General features: G+C 42.5%; 1 protein-coding gene across 3 annotated transcripts in view; it reads right to left on the bottom strand.

Annotated features, from left to right (window-relative positions):
• Window positions 1–679: 679 nt before the first annotated feature.
• The window catches only part of BACE1 (beta-secretase 1), a 50,582-nt gene continuing 26,508 nt past the window's right edge, over window positions 680–24,753 (bottom strand). For all 3 annotated transcript variants that reach the window (XM_068240895.1, XM_068240896.1, XM_068240897.1), the window contains 7 exons: window positions 22,356–22,572; window positions 19,014–19,151; window positions 17,225–17,359; window positions 9,898–9,999; window positions 8,962–9,111; window positions 6,786–6,957; window positions 680–5,571 (listed from right to left, as the gene is read on the bottom strand). In XM_068240895.1, coding sequence (XP_068096996.1) covers window positions 5,330–5,571; window positions 6,786–6,957; window positions 8,962–9,111; window positions 9,898–9,999; window positions 17,225–17,359; window positions 19,014–19,151; window positions 22,356–22,572 — 1,156 coding nt within the window. In that variant the 3' untranslated portion in view covers window positions 680–5,329. The remainder of the gene's footprint in view (window positions 5,572–6,785; window positions 6,958–8,961; window positions 9,112–9,897; window positions 10,000–17,224; window positions 17,360–19,013; window positions 19,152–22,355; window positions 22,573–24,753) is intronic.

Below are 24,753 nucleotides of genomic sequence, written 5' to 3'. Positions count from 1 at the left end.
TAAAGACCCAGGTGAAAATAAACTGGAGAGATAAACAATTGGATCTGTCCTCCTACTCCTAAAGATGTTTTTTTTTTAAAGATATCTTATGGTTTGGGGGGAAGGGTGTCGTGCCCGCATCCCCCTGATTGGGGAATAGGTACATTTGTTCCCATTCACCGCTCAGAGTGCCCATAGTGGATGATCATCCGGCATCAGTGAGATGCCGATGGTCATTGACAAAATGAAAGGAAAAACCCAAAAGTTTTACGCTACTTTCTGTATACTGTTTAGTACACAGGATAGCGTGGGGACATCTAATGGCCAATAAATACAAATGTGGCGTTGCTTAATAAAATGGAAACCGTGTCCAAGGCTGCATCCTTTGCAACATTACAAACATGCCTGCTTCTCTTTCGAGAATAAGGCCCTTGTGAGCTCTGTCTAGTCACCAAAATTTACTTGAAATCCAGGTGTCCAGAGTACAATAATATGTGGCAGGCAGAAGTATCAGTTGGATCCTAGCAATCTTTTGGAAACAGCCAATGCATACCAGAGCCTTTTTTTTTATTATTTATTATTATTATTTAGTATTTATATAGCGCCGACATATTACGCAGCGCTGTACAGTGTGTGTGTATATATATATATATATATATATATATATATATATATATATATATATATATATTGTCTTGTCTAATCCCTACAATTGCCATATGTCTATGTTATGTAGTGTAAGTACTGTAGTCTAGGGCCAATTTTTTAGGGGGAGCCAATTAACTTATCCGTATGTTTTTGGAATGTGGGAGGAAACCGGAGTGCCTGGAGGAAACCCACGCAGACACGGAGAGAACATACAAACTCTTTGCAGATAGTGCCCTGGCTGGGATTCGAACCAGGGACCCTTTGCTGCAAGGCGAGAGAGCTAACCACTACGCCACCGTGCAGCCTTGTTTGGAAACAGATTTAGGGCAGGCATGTATGCAAGAGTGCAGCCAATGTAGCTTCGTATGCCGTTTACAATCTGCCATGTGACTTCAGAACCACTTTACATGATGTTGAGTTAAATATTAGAAACTACAGTAGACGAAGATTAGACCACAATTTATGCTTCACACAGAAATCCAGAAAATTCTCAAGAGTTCAACTTCTCACAGATCTAATTGTAAAAATGTATTTTGAGAGATTAAAAATGAATTACATGTTAATACAACAGCTTTGATTTAGTATGGCATCTCCATAACTGATACTGCAATCCTTAACTGAATCTTTCAAAAATATTCTGCTGTTCTGTGGTAAAATCTTGATGCCCATGCCTGGATCACACTGAAACATAGCGTGGACTGTGGTGGTGGTTAGTAAACTGGCAGTCATATCATTGTAGCCTTATGTAATTACCTGCAGTGAGACCTTTTCATTTAGTTGTATTAAAGTGGACCCAAATTAAAAATACAAGATTTCAGAAATAAAATCTATTTTCTAAAGTATAATAATAAATAGAAGCCTTTTTTCAGGTGCATGATGACAAATATAAAATATTTTACATTTATTGGAGGAACCCCTCCCTTCCTTTCAAATTGCCGGGACAGAATCCAGCAAACTGGTGAAGTAGGTTGTGTCCAGCAATGAAGGAATTGCTAATGGCTGCCACCTGTATAACCCTAGTTATGAAAAGAGAAGGGTGAAAAGCATGCACTGAAATGCTCATAGGCTTGAAGGAGTGTTTATTTATCTTTGTATGCGTCAGAGTGGTGCAACTAAATATTTTTAATTAAAAAAAAAGTTTGGTTTGGGTCCGCTTTAATGTAAAAAAGGTATGTTTAGTCACATAGGTTAGAGGTGATGTGGGTTGGCATTTAATAAATGACAATTGTACTAAAAGAAAAATGTCTGTTAAAGAATGCTTTCCGATTGTCCAACAGATTTGATTCAACCGCACTCCAGTCAGTAATCATCAGTAAAAGGCGGATGGTGGGCCTTACAAAAGTCCAATAGCAACATACAGTATACCCCTTCCCAGTGCATCCATACTAAGATTGGAAGGTCAGGACGCTGCTGGCTTTTTCTGGGTTAGATGAAGCATGCACTCACAGCTTTAAATATACATCAATATGGAGGTCTAATGCGGACTAGGCGCAAATAGGTTTTAAAGCAAATGAGTTGTGAACTGATCACACACAGATAGAAAAAGTATTCAACAAAATTGTTTTATAGCACTGAAAGTAATACATTTTCTGTAAATTGTAATCATCTTTATAACATTTTTCACACTCTCCTGTTCAATAACTATTTGCAGTGAACTGGAAAATGATTAGAGTAAGGCTAAGTTCACAGTGGGACGTTAAAGTCGCACGTTAAAACAGCATTTAACGCAGAATAACTCACTGCAATGAAAAATCAATGCCCCATTCACAGTGCACACGTTGCGTTAGTGACTAACGCTGCACGTTAAGTAAAAGTACTGCATGCAGTGCGTTATACACGTTATTAGCTGCGTTGGACTGTTTGCACATGCTCAGTAATGACTTGGAAGCATACTTTTCATTGCCTGTATTTTTTACTGTATCTGCTGTATGTGACGGTAACGCTGCGTTGCCACTTTTTGGGCGCGTTGCGTTGTAAGCTTGCGGTGCGACTTTAACGTGGCATCAAAACGCAACGTCCCACTGTGAATCTAGCCTAAATCAATTGTTCTTAAATTATATTTTGATTAATTTTTATTGTGATAATTTTATCAACTTGTTTATTTTATGGTATGAGCATATGAAAGTGTGTCCAGGATAGCAAACTCCTTAATGATATATTTTGTGTGTTTTAATGGACTTGAGTACTCTACAATGTGTGGGTGTGGCCTTAGTGCAGTCCTCCAATCAGCTCGTGTTTCTAATAAGCAGTTTGCTGCTGGGGAGCTACTATCCAATCAGTGCTGCCCAGAGCCACACTGCATACATGGACTGAAGAATAGTTATGGACAATCAAGGGTGTTTAAATACATGTAAACACATACATATAAGATATACCGGTACACACAGTATCTCCCAGAGTAACGTGCAATATACATTTTATTTTTTTCCCCTGTGCCACTGTCTATCAGTCTATCTTCTCATGGGGGATTCTCAGTATTTCCTTTATTCTTTACAAAAGTATTCCCTAGAAATAATCTATATAAAATTGCCACCCTACTCACTTGCACACTATTTTGGCAGTAGGACTGAGTAACTATCATAACTATCATTAAGTAAGTACTTTTGAAAATAACTGAGTTCCTGAGAATCCCCTTTGAGGAGATGGACTACTCCTAAACTTTTTAGATCTGTCAGATATTTACTACCTACTGTGACGGCCACATAGGAAAAAATAATTTATACTGCATTGTGCTATGGGGTGAAGGTACAACTTATGATTGTGTATTATACATTTTACAAATTTTCACATGACAGGTCCTTTAGTTAATCAGCCAAATTATTATCACTACAGGTACCAGCTCCCTGAAGGGTGCTGCTGGATTTGAAGGAGTCAGCTGTGTGACTCTCTTCAGGCCATGTATAATGAATGGGTATGATTGTTGTGACACTGCACTATGCATTAACGCCAAAAACATTATAGTAAACAAAATAGGAGCCACCTGTAAAATCACTTGTAGGACAATGAACACTGTGGACCTCCACAGAGCACTTACCGGATACCCTTAAGAGGTCCACTTTTGCAGTTGTGAAATTAAATATAAACCAACATTTGCCTCATTTTTGCATGAGTATTAACAACTCCCCATTTTGCTTATCAGTGCTTGTAGACAGGTATCCACTATATAGTTTGCTCCTTGCGATCAACACATCTGACAAAAGCAACATTCTGGAATACTTCAAAATTGTAATGATTGTTACTGGTTCAAAGGACACTATGGTAATGTAACCCTGGTTACCCAATCAGATATCAGCTTTTAGCAGCTTAATCTAGTTATTCAAATGAAAGCTGACATGTGATTGCTTGCTTTTGGGTTACTCAACTGTTCTCCTGAAATAAATCCCTATGAGTTTCCCTTGACTTCCTAAAAGGTATTTTAAGCCACCTGCATACTATGATTTGTCGGAGTACCATCAGAAGAATGCCCTGCATAGAAATGTTGATGGGTCTAATTCTCCGTTGACAGATTTAGCTTTACAGAGCAAAAGTGCAGCAATTGAGGTAAAGACACAAAAAACATATACAGTATAGGGAAAAAAAAACATATCCACTCTTTCTTTAGCTGTCTCTATATATACACGTTGGCTTAGAAATAAATATACTTAGGGGTAAGACTGTGGACAGCGATTGCAACAGACGTTCACTGAACACTGTAGGGAAACCTTCAGAGCCTGAATGCCTAAAAAGTATCTTATATAAAATCATCTTCTATAGTACGCAAGTCACTTTCAAGAGCAATTTAAGGCCTTGTAGTTAGTTACTACCGTTAACTGATGTGGCCACCTCTGTCTGCACACAGCTGGCTTCTCAGCAGGAAGTACGACTCATCATTGACAGACCTGGAGGGCTGAATTTTGATTGGGTATCCACACAACACTCACGTCTGCTTTTGCCATTCACGTGGATTTTCTCTGTGGTTATTTGTACGGAACACAACTGCATACAGACAGGGATAGCAGAGTCCATTAATTCTGTGGAGCAAAGTTAGATTTTCTGGAATACAGATTTAAATATGAAATAAACCCTTCCATTGTAGTGTTTTTGTTTCCCTTCTTATAATAAAGATTTGGTCCCGAATGCATTGTGGCCATAAGACTGGATAGAGATGGTTTTGCTTTCTGTAGGCACTGCCTATTCATTGTGAGCATTCTGATAATGGGGTGACCTCGGAGAATGATGTAGAGTTCCAGGGACCTCAGATCTTCTGCATAATCTACCATTCAAACTTTCTCTTATGTCTATGTTATGCCGCTATCGCTCTATCCTTCAAATATCTTTCATTGTCCTGTCTCATCTCTCTTATATAAGTTGTCACAGGTAAAACACGCTTCAGAAGATGTCATATTATGCTTGAATCACAGGGAATGCAGTTAATGTTGGTTTTCAGTATGGCTTAACATTAATAAAAGCTTCCTCTGATGGAATTTTTCTTAGTAGTGGTTGATAGGAAGGTGTATTTTTGCTTAAGCGAAGTGATAGATTGAAGTGGCTGTAATGTAAAGCTGCAGAATAATTCAATGTTGGTTGGTTAGACCATTGGAATGGTGTCCTGGCTTATCTGGGGGGGTCACTGCTAGAGTGAGAGCAGTGCCTGGTGTGGATTCCTCTGCACAGGGCACATGGTCTGTCTAGCACCTCACACCGGTTGTCAGGCAATCGTTCCTTACTTCAGTAGGGAAATGTCATCGGCAAAATCATCCTGTGATCGCTGTAGGCATCGAAAACATCGCCACTGGAACAGCATCAAACAAAGGGGCAACATGAACAGAGCACACACACCAGCCATGACGTAGGCTGTAGTCATTAATGCCGATTCATCCAGCTGTGGGGTGTTATAGCCACAGTCGTCCAAGTTAGAGGCATAGAAGGGACCATCGACAGAGGCCTTGCGAGAATAGTCATGCACTGCAAGACAAAGCAATATCAGTCAACAAGTGTGTTTGTTAAGTTTTTTTCATCTCACTAAATGAAAATTAATTTCCAAAATGTTTGCAAACTCAACAAAATCCCTCTGCCCTAGATACTTAATTGAAATCATCAGGTTAACATATTTTACATGCCTAGTGTATGCTTATTCATAGACAAATTAACCTCCCTGGCGGTATGATTTTAGGGTCTAAAAGCAGTGCAATTTTTTGCACACTTTCAGAGAGATCCAGCGCTGCAATTCTCCTTCTGTCCTCTGGGTGGTGCTGTACCCCTGTAGTCTGATTGCCTTCTGTCTTCATGACGACAAATGACGATCTCACCAGAGAGATGCAAAGCCTCCGAGGACAGGAAGGAGAATGGCTGTCAGCGTCTGGATCCTGGGGGAGGTGTGTTAAACTGCCCACCACGTGTTATACTCTGCATAGAGCTCCCGGCGGCTATAATGAGTCAGACTCGGGATTACCACTTCGGCTATAACGAGTCAGGCTCAGGGCGGAAAACTGCAGCCAGGCAAGCATCCAGAACCGCTGCTGTATAGCAAGCCTATAGCTTTAAATATTACACAGCCACATCAACCCCACATGTAGACAGCCTGTTTCATGCTTTTGGCCGTCATCATACAGCCATATCAATCCCTGCCATGTACTGATGAGGGCCAAAAGCCTAAAACAGGCTGTCTACATGTGGGGTTGATGTGGCTGTGTAATATTTAAAGCTATAGGCTTGCTATACAGCAGCAGTTCTGGATGCTTGCCTGGCTTACAAGGGCGAAAAGAGATAATCTGCATATTTAGTAGTGGTGCATTGTGGGTAACCACAAATGTTCACTTATAGCTTCCTTCTGTTTTAAGAAAGCAAATTTCACCATCCATTGCCAGAAGAAACGCATTTGACTCAGTGGACTGCAGGAGGAACTGGAAAGCCTCTGGACCACCCAGAGGCTTCTCACTACTGAGGTAAGTCACTTTTTTAAAACTTCATGTATACTTTAAAGTGGCCTTTTCTCTCTGTCACAAAATGGTCCTGTGAACAAGATAACTATAAGTAGATACAAAATGAATGTCAAACTTATTGTATTTTCCTTTTTGCTAAGGGCTCAAAGGTATTTTATTGATAAGGTGTAAAATATCACCAGTGAGAAAATTTAGGAAAAATATTAATGGAATTGGTGCTATAGAGTTAAAGCTCACCGTGACATGTGCTGACAGCAAATCCAATCCGTTTCCGTGCCCGATCAAAAACAACATAGAAGCCTTCCATGATGACTGCTCCCATAACTGTGCCAGTGGAAGACTGTGATACTGCAAATTTATAACAGTCATCCTGAGACGTGGCTATATCCTCAACAGGACGCAAATATTGCTGCAGAAAACGAGAAAAAAAAAATCATATTTGGCATAATGACATCAAACTAGAGCTACAGTGCAACAAATACTAAAAGGCTCCAGCATTTTAGTAGCCGTCTGGGGGATGAAACAAATTAGACATTAACCACTTGTTCCCTGACTACATTGCATTTAAGTACTTTCTGCTACTCATTTTATCTAAAAGTCATGAATGATAGTCTATAGTATGTGATGAGTACAGTGTGCCTGTTAGCATGCACCTGTGCTCATCACCAGGGGCAACAAGAGGCGGGCTAACCAGGGTGTAATAGTCTGGTACCCAATCTCAGATCAGTCCCACCACCCTACCCTGCTCTGTTCGGCTGTCCTGGCTCCTGTGGCAATTAGGTCTCCCCTCCTTTCACTCGTCCAGATTGTCCAGTGTTAGCATATACGCGTCTCCACTTGATGATGTCTTCAAGCTGGAATACTTACATGCAGACACAAGAGGCCAGTGGGACGTTACCAGGACTGTTTCTAGAACTAGGTAACTGCTTGGAACAGTTGCTACACTAAAACGATGGGGGAGTGCTCAGTGGTAGATTACAAAATAGATGACCAGAGCTACGAGGGGAATCCAGCGTATTCCTTAATAAAGATCATTGTTATTATATATGGTGCTGGTTGTTTCTTGTTCTTTATTTTGATATGTCGTGGACATCTGTAAATTCTTTTTTCTAGCACACTATAGGACAGGACATGGGTGATGCTGCAGGAGACATGACAGCACACTATGAGAGGACATGGGTGATGCTGCAGGAGACATGACATCACACTATATGAGAGGACATGGGTGATGCTGCAGGAGACATGACAGCACAATATGAGAGGCCATGGGTGATGCTGCAGGAGACATGACAGCCCGCTATAGGACAGGACATGTGTGGTGCTACAGGAGACATGACAGCACACTATAGGACAGGACATGGGTGGTGCTGCAGGAGACATGACAGCACACTATGAGAGGCCATGGGTGATGCTGCAGGAGACATGACAGCCCGCTATGGTGCTACAGGAGACATGACAGCACACTATAGGACAGGACATGGGTGGTGCTGCAGGAGACATGACAGCACACTATGAGAGGACATAGGTAATGCTGCAGGAGACATGACAGCACACTATGAGAGGATATGGGTGATGCTGCAGGAGACATGACAGCTCAATCTATAGGACAGGACATGGGTGATGCTGCAGGAGACATGACAGCACACTATGGTCCATATGCAATTCACTTTTTCACCTAAGTTTTCCCCTAGGTGATATTTTTAAACTTTTCAATAAAATGCCCTTTAACCTCCCCAGCGTTCAATTTTCCCAGGATTTCTTTGCAAAAAGTGATAAAATGTATTTTTAAAACTTTTTTTTTCCCTGTAACTTGCCAAAATGTGTCAAGCAAGGGTCTAGTATACGGTGCAGGAGAGTATTGATGTGTATGCACGTTTATACTGTTCATAACATGTTTTTATGGATGGACATTTCTGTCCATACCGCTGGGGAGGTTAAGCCCCCAAAAGGCAAGAAAATGCTCAAAATAATTTTGATAGTACTTTTTCACCAACTTTTTGGTGCTTTTTTTGGTTGAAAAGTACTGGAAAGGTATTTAACATCAAACATGAAAAATTATCTCATAGGAGAAAACTCAGGTGAAAAAGAGAATTGCATATGGCCCTATGAGAGGACATGGGTGATGCTGCAGGAGACATGACAGCCTGCTATAGGACAGGACATGTGTGGTGCTACAGGAGACATGACAGCACACTATAGGACAGGATATGTGTTATGCTGTAAAGCAGTGTTCCCCAACCCTGTCCTCGTGGCCCACCAAGGGTGCTTGTTTTGTGGAAATCCACAGAGGTAGTTAATTAGATCTGGTGAGACACTAATTACCTCACCTGTGCATGTTTTTGGTTTTCTGCAAAACGTGTACTGTTGGTGGGCCTGGAGGATAGGGTTGGGGATCTCTGCGTAAAGTACATACCTGAGGCAGGATGGTGATGCGGAAAGATTCATTGGCAGCTTCACCCATTAGATAAAGAGATATAACAGGAAATATGTTCCATGGTGTGGTACCCTCTTGCCAGCAAACTAACTGCTCTCCCATCCAGAATCCATCAGGAAATTTCTCCGTCTGCACAGAAACATTTATTTTGGCTTGAAAATTATTCATTTGTAATGATTGCATAAGCTTTAACGTTACCATGGGCACACTTACTAACACACTTACTTACTATACATTTCAAACAGTTTGAGATATGATGTAAACATTACAAAGTTTACCTACATACATTAATCTCTTTACTTCTATAGTGCCAACATATTATGAAGTACATGAGACCACTCACCGTAAGGCCTAACCAAAAAGCGTTTATAGCTTAAAGTGAACCCGAGGTGAGAGTGATGTAGAGGCTGCCATATTTACATGCTGTTGAACAATACCAGTTGCTTGGCAGCCCTGCTGATCTATTTGGCTGCAGTAGTGTCTGAATCACACTAGAAACAGGCATGCAGCTAATGTTGTCAGTTCTGACAATATTGTCTTTTTTGTGGCAGTGCTTTTGGCAGCTGTGCACCACTTCCTCATGTAGACAGATGGCGGTGTATGCAATAAACTGCATAAAGCAGAATTATGTGCGAAAAGAGCGCATGGATAGAGCGCATGCACCCCGTCCCCATGGTTACTATAGTCTCGCATCATTGACCTGCTCAGCAGTTGCATACAGTGAGGAGAGAATGTACCGTATGTTGTACTGCAGAGAGACGCACATTGGACCTATGAAGCAGGTATTCTGTCCGTCATTCTGCTAATTTAAACTCTTTATAATAACTTACCATCCTAATTGCTAATGGAATTTGCCTTGTTTGATTCGTGGTTTAGTTGGAATTTAAATTCATGCTATCAAATAAATCCACTCACCGAAGATGCAGCTTTAATGGCTTTCACAGCTTCGTCAAAAACACGTTTGGGTAGACGAAGGTTGGTTGTACCGCTATCGACAATGCTTTTATCGTAGTTGTACTAGGGTGAGAAAAAGTGAAGATTGGTAAAATAACATAGCTTGTACAGTAAATGTATACCTTTAGTATCCTGATACCCCCTCGGCACTTGCAGCTCCAAAAAGACTACGATCTTTTAACTACTTTAATCACTTAAGTACCAGCGGTCTCTGCCCCCTTAAGCACCAGAGACCGCTGGTACCATAAACGGCGGAACACGAATAATGACAAATCGACACACATACCCGCCGCAATCGCCATCACCGCTGCACGTCAGGAACTCGGGCTACCTACTCTGCCGTCTCTATGATGGCAGAGTTCCTGTGAGCCGGTCAGGAGCCGCTTTCATTGTCTCCTGACCCTGCCTATCAATGTAACCCAATAGGAGCTGCTTACGTTGATAGACAGGATCAGGAGCCAATGAAATCGGCTTCTGACCCGCTCAAAGGTCTCTGCCGTTATAGAGACAGTGGGGAGACAGCAGCGAGATCGTCAGGAGCAAAGAAAGCGGCGAGAATGCGTGGAGTCGGTGTATTGAAATCTATGCCCTGGCAGCCAGATAGCCATCAAAACAGGGCGTAGATTTCAATCAGGGCGATCCTAAAGTAGTTAAACATGCTGCAGGTAGCATTTATTGGAGCGATTCTTTCAAAAATCGCTTCACAAAGTCGCATTCGCGAATTGCTAGCGATTGCTATTGCGATTTTGTCGTGCACTAGCCCAGAGATAGGAGGAGTGGAGTGAGACTGAGAATAGCCTGAGATGGAGCAGAGAGCCAATCTGTATTGCAGTCCCACATTACACAGAGGGTAGTTGCCGGTAATAGGACTGATGTCCCTGCCAGTCACACAAGTCAGAAAGCAGCCCTCCTGGAGTCTAGGGACTGTCAAAACTTTTCAACCTGTTTAACACCTTATCTGCACATGCAGTCATTTTAACAATGTGGAGAGACCAGACAGATTTTTTTCCCATGGACCCTCCTCTGCATCATGCTGTGTATATTTACCAGCTTGCCTGCACTCTAATTGCACTTTTATCAGCTAGCCTAGTGTTTTAAAATGCCTTACAACAACAAACCTGAATACAGCAGACACAGGACCAACCCTAAATCACTGAATGAAAGGCGGCCTGGGGGGCAGTCAATGCCTGGCTGCTACACAGTCTCTACTTCCATGCAGTTACCAGTAGCAGAGAGAGAGGGACTGAATGAATCTCAGGACTCAGGAGCTGATGCTGTACTCGGATCCCTGACTAGGACGAGTGCCTTCTCTCACTGACTCATTAATTACTGTGGTTCTTTAAATCATTGAGCTGAAGGAAATTAATGAATCAGTCAGTAAATCAGTTATGAGTCGAGTCAGGCGCTGCTGCTGCTGCTGCTGCTGTGTAAATTGATACCTGAGTGAGCTGAGATGCATTTCTTCTCTCACTACTCAGTGCAGTAACGCCCTTCCCTCCTCCTGTCGCTCTAGGCAAGAATTTATAGCTGCCTAATGGCTCAGACGCCTCTGCAGAACCCCCAACACACTGTACATTGCACTTGCTGTATTACAAAAAAAAAGTTATTTTTGACTGAGCTCTTGGCCATGCTCCTGTGAATCACATCGCTAATGCACATTGGCCAGGCATCCAAAATACAAACTATTTACAAAGCTAGATTACATCTATTTATCACAACACATAATGTAACAAGAATATATTAACTGGTTCCTGACTGCAGCAGTTAAAATCTACGCCCTGTTTGGGAGCTGTTATCCCTGCCAGGGCGTAGATTTCAGCTACTCAAACAACACGATTTTGTTGTTCTCGCCGTTTGTGCTACTCTACTATCACTGCAGCCCCATTGCACTGCTGTCAGTCATAATTCTTCCTGTGCAGCACTCCCTGTCTCAAGATTCCACTAGATGGCATTATAGAAATAAGACCTCGTTTGCTACACAGGAAGAGTCCCGGATCACTGCACCAGCGCTGACACGCTGCTCCATTCCACAAGCCGGTGGGTGCCATTTGTGAGTCTGAGGTGCACAGAGGCACAGTGATCGAGACAGGAAGCATCCCCAAAAACTGCACCAGCGCTGCTCACTCACCACTCACTCTACAAGCCACAGGCACACAGGTATTGCAGCGCTCAACCTGTTTTTGGGGTCTGAGGGGCACGGACACAGCGGGGATGCAGCTGACAAGTGTAGGATCGCTGCTGCATGATCCATACACTCCACTGCCCATACACATACACTACCTGACTCACGTATAAAGAGGGTAACTTTTCTGCAATTTTTTTGTGCTGAAAAATTCACTACTTGCGGATGCTATGTGATAATTTACATTGTTATGTAAATTAATACAGTAGCGGCCACGAGTGAAGTATCGCGGTAGCAATAATTTACTCGAGCAGGGCCACCCACAGTTAATGTTACGTGCATTGCTAAGGAAGCAATGCGCATAACTAAGGAAGTCACGCTCCTTACATGGCAGCAAGCACTGCTCTGTAAGGAGTGCATAGCGCGCACTACAGAACATTAAGCTCCGCTGCTTTGGCAGCGCAGCTTGATGAATCAAGCCCATCAAGTATTTTTCTATTTTTATTATTTTGTAATGTAATTTACATTTTCTTAAAGCGGTATAAAACCCTGACATAATATTCAATAAAAACATGTTTTCCTACTTTTTACATGCCATACGGTTATCATATTTGCATTTGTGCATAAGTATTATTATTCATTTAGAAATTATACATTCCCAAAAGTACAGTTTTTGCCTTTGTGAGCTGACTTTGCATTTTACTAATAACTGGTTTTATTCATTATGTGTTGAATTCAGAAATGCTTTGAGTCTCGGTCTGTGTCCAGAAGCTTCTCCACAGTCAGAGAATGTGTCACATTCCTCACTTGATGCAATTAAGTAAACACAAGATAACATAATCTACACTTTGGATGCCTCCACATTTCTCTGCACTGAACTTTCCAGCCCTGTTTGTAACCCCTTGAATGCTGGTCTAGTAAGAAAAAATGCTGGTTGAATATAATATGCTGTAAATCATTTTATAGAGCAAAGAAGAAATGCTGAGTTTCATTCCGCTTTAACATCCAAACAATTTCTATTTTCCCAAATTAAGGTGTGTATACATTAGGCGATGCCACCCTTGAGCTTCACCATGTGGCACGTGTATCACGTGGCGTGTGTGACTTTACCCACAGAGGTGACAGGGAATGAGGCCGGGAGTTGCGGCAGCGGGGCAGGTGAGATGTTACACTGCGTAGACACCGGGGGGGGGGGGGTCATTTTACACTTGGGGGGACAGCAGCTGTGAGTCCGTCGCATTTGTTGGTCATCACACTATCGAACACTGTTTCCACCACACATCTGATCAAGCACTTTCGACCAAGATCATTCTAGGATGTCTGATCGAGGCATTCTACTGCTTTCATCCCGATTTTGTCACCTCAATTTAGAGTTCATAGAGGTAATCAAAGTTTAGGTACTGTATCCTGTTTTACTGCATTAATACTTAATACCGTATTCTGCTAGCAGGGTACTTATGGATGTTTTAGAAGTTGGCTATTTTTTGCCATTCCCACAAATCTCTGGTTTCTCCTAAGTCATCACTCCAGGTCAGCACAGACAGCAATTTGAAAAGAGATGAGATCAACACAGATACCGGCATGTCCTCTTTTGCACAAACATTGTCAAAATATTTTGGCACAGCCCACTTAGGGAAAGGCCATTTATTAAGCCATTGCCGAATCAGGTGCTTACCTTGCAGAAATGCAGGCAATGATATACTTCTTGGCTACTCAACAAATAAGCAAGACATATTACAGAACACCAATGATAACTGTGAGATACAAATATGCTGTTTCACCTCTAAAAATATTTCCCCCCTCACCAGTGCAGCAGAAGCAGCAGCCTGAGGGTGCCACTTTGGCCCCAGCCATACCCCTTTACTTACTATGACCTGACATTTTATGATATACATTAGGTGTGGAAAGCATCATTGGATGAAGGATTTCCATCATGCAGGGGGGTTCAGGTGTTTTTCTTTCATGTAGGTTGGGTGTGGGTCAGGCATGGGTATATAAACTAACTTTTGAATGACCATTGATTATAATGGAAGCTTAAAGAGAACCCGAGGTGGCATTTCATTACGTTAGTGGGGCACAGAGGCTGGTTGGGCACACTAACACCAGCCTCTGTTGCCCCATCGTGTGCCTCAAAGACCCCCCTGCTCGCCGCTATAGCTCCCGTAGTGCTGGCGACACGCAGCGCGTCGCCAGCACAATATTTACCTAAGCGCTGTCTGTCAGCGCCGCTCCCCCGCCTCCTTCGCATTGCCGCTACCCGCCCGCGTCCCTTCCCTCCAGCTGATAGGAGGGAAGGGACGCGGGCAGGTAGCAGCGATGCGGGGGAGCGGCGCTGATAGACAGCGCTAGGGTAAACATTGTGCTGGCGACGTGCTGCGTGTCGCCAGCACTACGGGAGCTATAGCGGCGAGCAGGGGGGTCTTTGAGGCACACGATGGGGCAACAGAGGCTGGTGTTAGTGTGCCCAACCAGCCTCTGTGCCCCACTAACGTAATGAAATGCCACCTCGGGTTCTCTTGTATGTGTAGTACCGCTAAGAAATAGAACATTAGTAGCAAAGAAAAGAGTCTCATATTGTTTTCCAGAACAGGAAGAGTGAAAAAAAAATCAGTTCTTATCTATGCAAAAGAGCTTCTCTGAGCTATTCAATCCACTGGGTCAAATACAGTCCTGTTTTCTGAAGCACTTAAAGAAGAACTGTAGTCAAAATAACAATATGAATAAAATGGCTTATTTTTTACAATATTCATTTATAGATTATTTAATTATTTAGCAGTTTTTGCCCTGTGTAATACATTTTCTCTCCCTGATCTACATTCTGAAATGTATCACTAGGTGTGACATCTTTAGTCCTGCCAGGTGATCTGTACAGACTGTTTATCACTGAGAGATCTATGCACAGAGGGAGATATTGCTTGCGTGGCAGTTGAAAAAAAAAGCCGTTATTTCCCACAATTCATCGATGTTCACAGACAGCAAACTGTCAGAATCTTGGTCATGACATCACACTGTGGGAGGAGTTTCATTGCAATATCAATCATACAGGACACGCACGCACGCACGCACGCACGCACGCACGCACGCACGCACGCACGCACGCACACACACACACACACACACACTTTTCCCCCGATGATCTACACCAGAAAAGGTGAAGATTTCTTGTGGTAAAGAGGTTATCAGCTACTGATGGGAATGAAGTTCAATCCTCAGTTAGGCCCCGTTCACATCTAAAAGTGCAAAAAAAATAAGCGATTAACACGGTAAAAATCACCGGACACTTCCGCGATTTCAGAATCACCCTCGAAAATGCTGCAGGTAACATGCGCTAATCGCAAAATGCCTACGATCGGCGCCAAATGCGGCAGTGAGAACACTGCCATAGGGTAACACAGCACTAGTGCTTTAAAAAGCGCTATCGCTTTAGCGATTAGCAGGAATTGCCCGCTAATCACTTAAGTGTGAATGGGCCCTTAAAGTTCCTCTTTAAACAGCCAAGAAACAGTTAGAGTCAGCTTGAGATAAGGTTTTACTGCAGGAAAGTTGAAAAAGTCATTATCTCTGCTTTGTTTTATAGCTTAAAAGTTTTAAAACGACAACTGTGCCAGTATGATGCAATATTATAGAAACATGCTATATAACTGAAAATATGAGACTCTTTTCTACTAATGTTCTATTCATTATAAGTACTACACATGTTTATTTTCGCTTCAGGTTTGCTTTAACCACTTCGGGACCAGCACCCTCTGCCCCCTTAACCTATTTTGGTTCCTGGACGTAGTTTCTACGTCCAGGAACCATGCGCGCTACCGCGTGCCCCCACGGCCGATCGTGCGTGTGCACGCGCACTCCCGGCCGTGGATTCGGTAGCCAAGGAATCAATGTATCGGGCTATGGAGCCCGATCACTGATTCCTCTCCCCCGCTGAAAAAGCGACAGCTTCTCTCGGAAGCTGAGCTTTTTCTGTCCGTCTCCTTCCCGATGCGTCACTCTAAGCGCGTGCTACGCTTAGAGTGACGTCATGTAAACAAACTCATGGCCGCCATCTTGTGGCCAAAAAGTAATACTACACCTGAAAAAAACAACAAAAAGAATTAACACACATTTACATTATAAATCTATTGTTTACCTCCCACCCTCCCAAAAAGTACCCAAATAAAATGTTTAGTATAAAAAAAAAAACCATTACAATAAAAAAAAAAAAAAACATGTAAGTATTTACCTAAGGGTCTAAACTTTTTAAATATCAATGTAAAGATGAAATATTTCTATATTTTTTTTATTTTAAACTTGTAAATAGTGATAGATGCAAAATGGAAAAAATGCACCTTTATTTCCAAATAAAATATTGTCGCCATACATTGTGATAGGGACATAATTTTAACGGTGTAATAACCGGGACATATGGACAAATACAATACGCGAGTTTTATTTATGGAGGCATGTATTATTTTAAAACTATAATGGCTGAAAACTGAGAAATAATGAATTTTTCCATTTTTTTCTTATTCTTCCTGTTAAAATGCATTTACAGTAAAGTGGCTCTTAGCAAAATGTACCCCCCAAAGAAAGCCTAATTGGTGGCGGAAAAAACAAGATTTAGATCAGTGCATTGTGATAAGTAGTGATAAAGTTATAGGCTAATGAATGGGAGGTGAACATTTCTCACGTGAAAACGACGGAACCTGAGTGGGTTAAGGACCAGAGGGTGCTGGTCCAGTAAACCGCCGCTTCCCGATGAATCACCGCTAAAATCCGCTGCTCCCGACGGTCACGCCGCTCTGTCCCCGCCGCAGGCTGCTCTCTCTGCCGTCGTGCCGCTCTGTGCCGGTCAGGAGCCGCTTTCATTGGCTCCTGACCCTGTCACCTCCATGTAAGCCAATGGGAAGGCTTACATGAATGACAGGGCCAGGAGCCAATGAAAACGGCTCCTGCCCGGCTCACAGCGCTCTGCCATCATAGAGGCGGCAGGGCAGCATATTGCGGTGGAGATCGAGCGGCGGGGACGGGTGGGGGCGCGCGGTCAATGGGACATAGAGTTTACATCAGGTCAGAACCGCAGCGCCCCCTGCCCACCGTAGATTTATACTGCGGCGGTCCGCAGGTAGTTAAAATGCTTCAAAATTAAAATTACAAATTAAAATTACAAATGTCATTAAAACTCACCTCTTTACAGTCCATCATCAGATCCTGTCCATTAATTTCAATCTTCACAATGATGACTTCATAGTACCATTCTTTTCTAATTGGAGTATACCAGATATTGCCCACATACAAAGATGGATCAATTCCCCCAATCATCTAAAGAACACAACATGAATACAGTTATTCATATAAGCATTAGTGTTATGCATAGAGGTATACAAATAAATGCAGATTATGTCATGAATTCATATTTTTTAGTCGGTGCTTAATGATTAGTCACATGATCAGTAGCTGTTATTAGTCTCTGTGACAAGACATTTATGCCTGGAACTGGGCTGTAAAGTGAAACCGAGGAGAGCCTTGGGTCAGAAAACATATACGTACCTAAGAGGAGGGAAGCTTCTGGATCCTGTAGAGCAGGGGTCAGGAAAGAACCTTTTTGGCTGAGCGAGCCATAAATGCCACATATTTTAAAATGTAATTCCGTGAGAGCCATTCAATATGTTTCAAACTGGGGCAGTGCGCATGCGCAGCTGAGGGCTCACGTCCCTGTTGCCATGGTGATGTCTACACAGTTGATCCTCCGGGCAGTGGAAGTGTCAGACATGTCTTCAGCTTCTCTTGGGTTTCAGTAACATCAGTAATTTATATGAGAGCAATACTGACTAACAGCTTGTACAATTAGCTAGCTGACTTGGGGGTTGATTCACTTTGTAGGACGAGATCCCCGCACTTTGGCCCAATAGGCTGTCTGTCAAGTGACAGGCAGCCTATTGGCAGGGCGGTTCAAGTAACAATTGGGCCCTAGGGCAAAATTAGCCTGGGGGCTTCCCAACAGACACCCTGACCAAAAAGGGTCATTAGAGGCCCTTTGGTGCAGCCACATTTTCCTCCTGGGCTCAAGAGCTGGCTGCTGACCCTCCCCCAATCACCTCCCAACTTAACAGACTCTGAAGAGTCCCTGGGGAGCAACAGTTAAGATGGGGGAGGGACACCTTGGGGGCCCCTACAGGCTCTGGGGCCCTGGGGCAATTGCCCATTTTTTCCTATGGTAGCTCCGGCCCTGCCTATTGGGCCAATCAAGTGTGGAGATATCTCGTCCCACAAAGGCAATGGACCTGACACGGTCCAGGGTGGGACAATTGGAGCCGCTGTTAGTTTTGGGGGAGCATGAGTAAGTTAGTAGTGCATGCTACAGCAGTAGCATTCCTACTTTGAAAATGTTACTTGTGCTGTCACACTAAGCTGTGCTGCTTGAGCAGTGTAGCTCAGCGAATCAACCCCTACTGATTTGTATGTGAGCCAGATGTAGCCATCAAAAGAGCCACATCTGGCTCCCGAGCCATAGGTTCCCTACCCCTACTGTAGAGGCTTCTTGTGTCCTCCTTACCACTGCTTGCCGGGACCCTCTGGAAGATCCAGGCCATGCTCCTCTTGATCCACAAGCATGGGCATGTTGCATCTGTGTGAACATGGCCATGGCTGCACATTAGCACGGAGCCGCTCATGCAGGTGCAGTACAGCCGCGCTCATGCATGCAGAGGAGCGCAGCCTGGATCTTTGATCCTACAAACTCTTGTCGGATTTCTTTTGTGGATGGGGGGGAGGGGTCTGCGAGCAGCAACGGATGTCCAGAGGATGGCATGGGAAGCGGGATTCGGAGGCTTCCCTCTTTTTAGGTATGTTTTTTTTTTACAATTATCACATGAAATCTCCTGCTATTAGTGCATCTTCTTTTCTTTCTCACAGTTATATTCAGGTAATTCAGTGTACAAACAGAAAAACCTCATCCATTCTTTCCTCCACTTACCATACTCCCCCCCACAGAAGCAGAAACATTGTTGTCCTTAACGGGGTACCCTGTCCCGCAGAGCTGTAAAGCGAAGATGTTCGGGACCCGGGTTTGCTTGACCAGAGAATCAAAGAAGGGCTCCAAGGTATCATCCGGCTGAGGAAAGGAGAGATTGAGAATTGATGAAAAAACAAAGAAAAAAAAGTTTCATAAAAATAGCCACATAAACCTTTGTACTTAATCCAGAAGCATAAAGCTAGCAGTGGTGACATTTTAATTGATAAGATTCCTATGAGTGGTGAGAACAGCATAATGCTTGCATACACTACACAAAATGTTGTGTACCTCCAGATCACATCGACGCCACAAATAGCCTTATGGCGACATTCAATAATCTGGGATGGAAGTTCTTTTGCCGGTGTCATGCACATAATAATTGTAATGTTGACTGAGATACAGTCAAGGTCCAATCGCTGTCACAGTTGAATAGTGTATGTGTCGAATAAGGGTGAGCTGGAGTTATATTTTCTTTTTTTCAGAGAACAGTGTTTTTATGGGCGTATATATACATAGTGCCATGTTTACGAGCGCCGCTCATGATCACAAGCGTGCCTCCATCACCGCCTGTTAGATCACTGATTGGAGAATGGGAACATGTGTTCCCAAAGCCAATCAAAGTGCCTAATGAATGAATGATCATTCATTAAAAGTTTGTAAACACATACAAACTTTCACTTCCTTTTAACTCAGAACATTGTGATTCAGCATTCTAAGTACACGGGATGAAGTGCGTAGAGACATCTAGAGGACAAAAGTAATATAACATTAAAAAATACATAAAAAACATTAATCTCCTATACTCATTAACCCCTTCTGCTTCTTCCTCAGCACTCATAGTTATCAAAATCGAACACCTGTTAAAAAAAAGAGCCAAAGTAATGGCATTTAAAAAAATAATAATGCATAAATAGTTACCTTAGGGACTTTTTAATATGTATGTCATGCGGGTACATTACTGTTATTTTTCAAATAAGGGCTTGTAATTATTGATAGAGTATAATGAGAAAATATTGTCAACATACATTGCACTATGGATATAATTCAAATGTTGTCATAACCAGGACAAAAAGACAAATAAAACGTGTGTTTTTTGTCTACAGTATCACTTTTTATTTTTCAACTTTAATGGCTGAGAAATAATGATTTTTGTTCTTTTTTTTCTTATTATTCTCTTTAAAATGCATACAAAATAAAATAATTCTTAGCAAAAAGTACCACCCAAAGAAAGACTATATTGTACTAAATAAACAAGATGTAGAAGTGATAAGTAGTTGTAAAGTAATTGGCAAATAAATGGGAGGAAAATTGCTCTGGTTTTTAATGGAAAAAAACCTGTGGTGAGGAAGTGGTTAAAAAGTTATCAACTATTTGGTAATTATTCATTTATAAATAATGTGCCAAGATAAAACTTTTCCCTTTTTCTCTTCAAATACCCAATGATATTCAAGAAAATATGTTTTTGGTGTTTTGTTTTTGTTTGTTTGTTTGTTTATTGTTTTATTTTCCTGAACCTTGTTCTGTTTGTGATGGGAAAAATATAAAATCTCTGTAGCATCACGGCTTTTGTGTTCTTCTGTGTACATCTGTTATATTCCCCTAATATGTTTAATACAACTGTCCTTCTCAGTTAATCATATAGAGGGTATAGAGAGATTTAGTTTCTTTTGTAATTCACAGGGTAAGTCTCTGAGAATTTAGGCAGCTTCAGATGAGGTTTTGCAGATTTCCTGTTTCAAGCAGTGGTTGCTGCTACTTGTGACTCTTAGGAAACTGGTATAAAAGCCACAGAAGTTATGGTAGAAAAAAGAAATCAGTGACAACTTGGCTTCTTCAGTTGTAAATACGCGTTACACTTGATGTGTAAAGTGCATCTCTGTTTTACTGCTTATTTCCAAGAGAGAACTACCGTATATACTCGAGTATAAGCCGACTCGAGTATAGGCCGACCCCCCAACTTTTACCCAAAAATCCTGGAAAAAATGATTGATCCGAGTATAGGCCGAGGGTAGGAAATGCAGCAGCATTAATAATAAAAATAATTCCTCCTCCTCATCTGTCTAATCACAAATTGTAATTTGAACTCTCCTGTGTCACCTGTCAAGGTAAATAAGCTCATTTGAAAGCACAGGATGTTAATATGTCTGCTTCCATGAAAGCAGGAAGTAGACGCACTGCAGATGTATTGCAGGATTTTGTATCAGCTGTAACAAAGAATTGTTTTTCTTTACTATCTTAAGGTGCGTATCTTATAGAGCAGAGAGAAAGTACTGAGTTCTGCGTTAAAAGCTATCACTAATGGCAGCGTGCCCCCCTGCACTCCCCCACCGCAATGTGTAAAAAAAGGGAAAAAAAGCTGAGCAGCACTAATGATCACATAACTCCCCCCTCCCCTCCTGCTCGTGGCTATGTGTACAGTAATCTGTGCCCCCTTCCCGTTTGCCGCAATGAGTACAGTAACCCACATGCCCCTCTCCCCCGCTATGTGTAACTTGAGTGCCCACCTCCCCGAGTGCACCTTCCTTCCGCAGAGTGTAAAAAAAAAAAAAAAAAAAAGCTGAGCAGCGCTAATGGTTGATTAACTTCCCCCTCCCGCTCGCCGCAATGTATACAGTAACCCGCATGTCCTCCTCCCCGCTATGTGTAAAGTGCTGTAATCCATGTGACAGTCTCTCCCTGGCAGACTGGAGTGTGTTGCCAACCTTGGAATTGTCCTCCGTGTCCCCCAAGTGTCACCATATGCAGCGCAGCTTTGAGTAACTCACAGTGATCCGCGCTGTGTTCGGATGCCTCTTCCTGCCTGTCGCAGGCTCGTTGCTATGACGCCGCACGTGGTGCACGTGATTGAGTCATAGCAACGAGCCTGCGACAGGCAGGAAGAGGCATCCGAACACAGCGCGGATCAAAGTTACTCAAAGCTGCGCTGCATATGGTGACACTCGGGGGACACGGAGGACAATTCCAAGGTTGGCAACACACTCCAGTCTGCCAGGGAGAGACTGTCACATGGATTACAGCACTTTACACATAGCGGGGAGGAGGACATGCGGGTTACTGTACACATTGCGGCGAGCGGGAGGGGGAAGTTAATCAACCATTAGCGCTGCTCAGCTTTTTTTTTTTTTACACTCTGCGGAAGGAAGGTGCACTCGGGGAGGTGGGCACTCGAGTATAAGCCGAGACCCCCACTTTTGGGCCACTTTTTTGGCCTCAAAAACTCGGCTTATACTCGAGGATATACGGTATGCATTTTTCAATCGTATTCTTCAATCCATAATCAAGGTAAAGACAGCTGATACTCACCCTTGCAATTTCAGCATAGGCAAGTCCCAGAATTCCCTCCCAGTTGGAACCATTGATGAAGAACTTATCAGAGTCAGTGATAGCTGCAATGTTTGCCACAACCGTGACATTAGGCCCATGTGGGATTGTCACCAAGTCAGTGCCCAGCTCCCCTTCCCACTTCCCCTGAGTGTATGGAACGTACACTCCTCTTCGGACATCTCTGTAAGTTTTAGATCTGTAGGAAGAATGAGAACAATTAGAAATAAATAAGCTTCTTAGAAGTTAAAATGGTCTTCAGACAGAAGTTTTATTTTGTTATGTTACTTTTAAGATATTAAATATATTATTTTTACATGAGCTTTTAGGGACAAAAAAGGGGCAAATTGCAGATTCATCGTGATGCATTGGGGTAGACCTCATATGCGCACTCCAACCTGAATAATTGCAAATACCTTCTGTTTTAAGAACACAAATTTCTGTTTTGCATAGCATTTTTAGTACGAGAGCTTTTTGGTCCTTTTTAGCCCCTTACATACTCCTAGGAGTTCTGGTTCACCATGAGCTTGCTGAGCGATCTGTAACTCTTGGGTGTTTCAAGTCAGACCCCATAGAGCCACATTAATCCATGTCATGCACTGATGAGGATCAATCAGTCCGAAAGTCTGTATGAATGTTGGATTATTCTGTCTCTGTACAAATTACAACCTGACACATCATTGCATTCCAGCGGTTCTGGAGGTTTAGCTTTCAGGGACATCAAAGGGATGATTTGCATATTCAGCAGTGATGAATTGTGGGGCACCTCATATAATCACCCCAACCTGAATAATCGCAAATACCTTCTGTTTTAAGAAGGCAAATTTCTGTTTTGCATAGCACTTTAGTAAGAGGGTTTTTTGGTCTTTTTCAGACCCTTACACACTCCTAGGAGTTCTGGTTCACCATGAGGTTGCTGGGCAATCTGTAACACTGTAGGTAAGCATATCTATAATGTTAGTTACTTGCCTGTGACCACAGAAGGAAATTGTCAGCACAATGGATCTGGTGGCTGCTGGAAAACATAATTGATCCTGCAAACCTGGCTTAGATTTGAAATTGTAATATTAATGAGAAAGCCCCTGATGAGGCAGCCGATGATGAGTCATTGGATGACGAAACCAGTAGGACGGAGCGAGAGAGATGCTGAAATCCACACTACGGGGAGATGGTGGTATACAAAGCTCTATTACTATTCTTTACATGTACAGGCATTACTGATTTTAGCATGTTCTTTTATTAAAGAGGTTTTACACATGTCAGTCCTCTCTGAGTGGCGGACATTAATTGATTCTTGAGAGATTTATTTTGGTAAGCAGGGGAAGGAGGGGGGGAGGCGACTGAGCCTGCAGGTGGTGGGCCTTCCCTATTACTTTCTGCTCCCTCACTGAAAGCGTTTGTCTGTCACAAAAGGGTGATATATACATATATATATATATATATATATATATATATATATAATATCATTTCTTTCTTTATGTTTTACTTTGTGTGGTGTGATAACCGACTTCATGTGTGAAGGATCACAAGAAGGAATTGTATTGAGCGCTACTGTATAGAAGAGATATTTGAAGAGACGGATTGGGGTAATCCAAGGACAGTGCGCTCCACTGGTGGTCAGCTACTATATAGAAAAGGCCTGTTAATTGATTGTAGGTTGGAATCAAGCGCAGGTACACTCTGGATTATTCTCTGTGAGTTACATTGTACATTAATGAGGCAGCATACAAGTATGGGCAGAAGATTTATAATGCCCCCGCTTCCTTCAAATTTATCCACTTAATCTATCTGGAATAACTGGGGATTTTTACCCGGGATGAGAACCTGAACTATTATTGGACTAGACATTCTTGTTTTACATAATGTTTACCTTGGCCACCACTCATGAGACTTTAATGTATCACAAGGCTAGTACTGTTGGGTATATAAGTCCTTCAGTCTCATTGCTTGCTATGTGCTGTATGTTCTGTTTTTCTTTGTTTCATTCTCAATAAACATAGAGGCAGCATACAAGTGATGAAAATTTATTTTTTTCAATTTTTGCTTTAATATAAATCTCTAACTCAGACCTGCAAGAATTGGCAGGTGACAGCAGCAGTAAGTCACTAAAAGCCCGTAAATCATTAGAGTTCTCAAACTCTGCCCCCTCCAGTGGAAATATTTTATCCAAAGTGTTCCAAGGCTCTTTAGCCACATAGCTTCAGAACACCCTTGCCGAAGGGGATGGGGTGGTGGGGGGGGGGGGGCTTAGAGCTTTAATGATGTATGGGCAGCAGGAGAGCTGGTGAGGATTACTGTTGACACCTACCGATCCTTGCAGCTCTGAGATAGGGATAAAGGATTAAAAAATACATGTGAACAGTGAAACAGATATAGAGAT

The sequence above is a fragment of the Hyperolius riggenbachi genome, chromosome 6 (assembly GCF_040937935.1).
Source record: "Hyperolius riggenbachi isolate aHypRig1 chromosome 6, aHypRig1.pri, whole genome shotgun sequence".
Classification (NCBI taxonomy): Eukaryota; Metazoa; Chordata; class Amphibia; order Anura; family Hyperoliidae; genus Hyperolius; species Hyperolius riggenbachi.
This window is presented reverse-complemented; position numbering and strand designations above follow the sequence as displayed.